Source organism: Poecilia latipinna, unplaced genomic scaffold (genome assembly GCF_001443285.1).
Source record: "Poecilia latipinna isolate Pla-1442-1.1 unplaced genomic scaffold, P_latipinna-1.0 Scaffold6847, whole genome shotgun sequence".
Lineage (NCBI taxonomy): Eukaryota > Metazoa > Chordata > Actinopteri > Cyprinodontiformes > Poeciliidae > Poecilia > Poecilia latipinna.
In genome coordinates this window covers 1-3095 of record NW_015119463.1, presented here as the reverse complement: position 1 = coordinate 3095, position 3095 = coordinate 1, and the positions used below count along the sequence as shown (strand labels likewise).

The 3095-nt window shown below is 51.1% G+C and overlaps 1 protein-coding gene across 1 annotated transcript; it reads left to right on the top strand.

Moving 5' to 3' along the window:
* Nucleotides 1–11: 11 nt before the first annotated feature.
* Nucleotides 12–3077, top strand: LOC106944085 (protocadherin-10-like). The gene is made up of 2 exons (XM_015027341.1): nucleotides 12–2670; nucleotides 2761–3077. Exons 1-2 carry the CDS (start codon nucleotides 352–354, stop codon nucleotides 3031–3033), a joined length of 2592 nt encoding a protein of 863 aa, XP_014882827.1. The 5' UTR covers nucleotides 12–351; the 3' UTR covers nucleotides 3034–3077.
* The last annotated feature ends 18 nt before the right edge of the window (nucleotides 3078–3095 follow it).

Below are 3095 nucleotides of genomic sequence, written 5' to 3'. Positions count from 1 at the left end.
CGCCTTACCACCAGCTCCTCCGAGTGTCTAATACACTGGAAAATCAAAGCGCAAGCCTCCCCCGTTCACACACCAGTGCTGCGCGTGGTGCACAGCACAGAGAGAGCCACAGTCTTTCTCCTTTCGCTTGCTGTTCTTTCATCTGCAGTTCTCCCCCCTCCCACACAAAGTTTTATACATAGATAGGTGTTTAAAAACTTTTCATCTTGAGATATATATATATTTTTTTGTACCTGGACAAACTCTTTTAGGTTTTTTTAATTTGATTTTAAACTTCGCAGCTTTAATGGTGACAGGCTTTATGAGGTAAAGCATGTCTGGATAAGCTTATTTTTTACGCACGCCGCGGACATGGAACATAAACTCTGCAGAGGCTGCTGGGTTCCGGTGACTGGTCTGGTCATATGTCTACTGCTGTGTGCGTGCGTGGTGGACCTGGTACTTGCGCAGATTCGGTACTCCATCCCCGAGGAGCTGGATCACGGAGCATTTGTGGGCAACATCGCAGAAGACCTGGGTCTGGATGTGGCCAAGCTTTCAGCGCGAAGGTTTCGCATCGTCTCCGGCGCAAAGAAACAGTATTTAGAAGTGAACTTGGAGAACGGGATCCTCTTTGTTAACGAAAAGATAGACAGAGAGGAGCTGTGTGAAAGAAGCCCGAGCTGTTTTCTACACCTACAAGTTGTCATCGAAAACCCGTTAGAACTGTACAGAGTGGAAGTGGAGATTTTAGACGTCAACGACAACTCCCCCAGCTTCCCGTGGACTGAGTTCAATCTCGACATCACAGAGTCTGCTGCGCCCGGCTCACGCTTCCCTTTAGAGAGCGCACAGGACCAGGACGTGGGCACCAACTCTTTGCGCTCCTACCAGCTGAGCGCAAACCAGCACTTCGTGCTCAACATCCAGACGCGCAATGATGGCAGCAAGTTTGCTGAGCTGGTGCTGGACACTCCGCTCGACAGGGAGCAGCAAAAAAGGCACGAAATGGTTCTTACTGCTTTTGACGGAGGCTCACCGGAACGCTCTGGGACAGCGCTAATAACTGTCACAGTGTTAGATGCCAACGACAACGTGCCCGTCTTTGATCGCTCAGTTTACAGGGCGAGCTTGGTGGAAAACGCACCCAGGGGAACGCTGGTGCTGAAGTTAAACGCCACAGACTTGGACGAAGGCTCAAATGGGGAAGTTACATACGCGTTTAGCGGGCACGCACCTCTTAAGGTGCGCGAATTGTTCAGCGTGGACCCCTACATGGGGGAGATACGTGTGAAGGGCGTTGTGGACTACGAGAAAGCCAGTGTGTATGAACTGTACGTTCAAGCAAAAGACAGAGGACCGTCGGCTGTGGCAGTACACAGTAAGGTGCTGGTGGACATCCTGGATGTGAATGACAACGCTCCCGAAGTTATCCTCACGTCAGTGTCCACACCTGTCCAGGAGGACGCGTCGCCTGGCACAGTGATAGCTGTGATCAGCGTCATGGACCGAGATTCGGGAGAGAACGGAAACGTGGACTGTCAGATTCCGAATAATGTCCCCTTTCAGCTCCATTCATCTTTTAAGAACTATTACACGCTGGTGACAAGCGAGCCGCTGGACAGAGAGACTGTGTCCGAGTTCAACATCACACTTACGGCCAGAGACTTGGGCTCCCCTTCACTCTCCACCAGGAGAACAATTCTGGTTCAAGTGTCTGACATAAACGACAACCCCCCGCGGTTCTCTCAACCTTCATACACAGTTTATGTGACCGAGAATAACGCCCCGGGCGCTTCCATTTGCTCTGTCTCTGCGTTCGACCCAGATTCTAATCAGAACGCATATCTGTCTTATTCTATTCTGGAGGGTCAAATTCAGGGCATGCCCGTGTCCACTTATGTCTCCATCAACTCCGACAACGGCAACATATACGCACTGCGCTCTTTCGATTACGAGCAACTTAGAAACTTTCAGATTCTGGTGCAGGCACAGGACGCCGGTTTCCCCCCTCTCGCCAGCAATGTCACGGTCAACGTGTTTGTTCTGGACCAGAATGACAACGCGCCTGTCATTGTATCCCCGCTGCCCAAGAACGGCTCCGTTGCCACGGAGGTGGTTCCGCGCTCTGTGGACGCGGGGTATTTGGTTACCAAAATCACGGCGTTAGACGCAGACGCGGGGCAAAACTCCCGGCTGTCTTACCAGGTTATTCAGGCGACTGACCCGGGCTTGTTCAGCGTGGCTCTATATACAGGCGAAATCAGGACCATTCGCCGATTAGTTGAGAAAGACGCAACAAGACAAAGGTTGGTAATATTAATCAAGGACAACGGGCAGCCGCCGCTCTCCGCCACAGCCTCTATTGTCCTCACAGTTGTAGACAGCGTGCCTGAGTCGCTGTCAGATTTCGGAGATCTAACTCTCAGCCCGAAACCCCCCTCAAACCTCGCCTTGTATCTCATCGTGTCACTCAGCACAATATCGTTAATATTCCTGGTGGCTATCATAGTGCTGGCTGCCGTTAAGTGCTACAAGGACCGGGAGACCCACAGCGGTTACAACCTGCCCCCCTTAGCCTGCTGCTGCTGCGGGGGGTTTCAGCCAGAGCCGCCCCCGGAGGTGTTCAAAAAATCCAACCTCAACTTGCAGATTTCATCCGCGTCCAAAGTACCTACGAACTGCATGGAGGTGAATGGAAATAGCAGTTTTTCTCAGTCATATTGTTATAAAGCCTGTCTGACCCCCGAATCAGCCAAAAGTGACTTTATGTTTCTGAAGCCGTGCAGCCCGAGCAGCACGCCGAGGAACAACGAGGCGAAGAACGCGGACAACTCGTGGAACGCGCACAGCCGGAGCGCGTCTGTGAACAACGGAGCTACAACTCCGAACGAGGTGAGCGTGACATCAGAAAAAAACAAACAAACAAAAAAAAAACAATGCGAGAGTTTAAACTGTGCTTTGAGACTTCGTTTTACTTTCTTCTCTGTGACAACGCGCCAGAGTGACATTTCATCTCTTGAAGGTCACATTACGCATGCCGCACAGGTGTGAAGTCAAACATACACCCCTCCCCCCGCCCCCAAACGACAATAAAATGAAATTAAAAAATATAT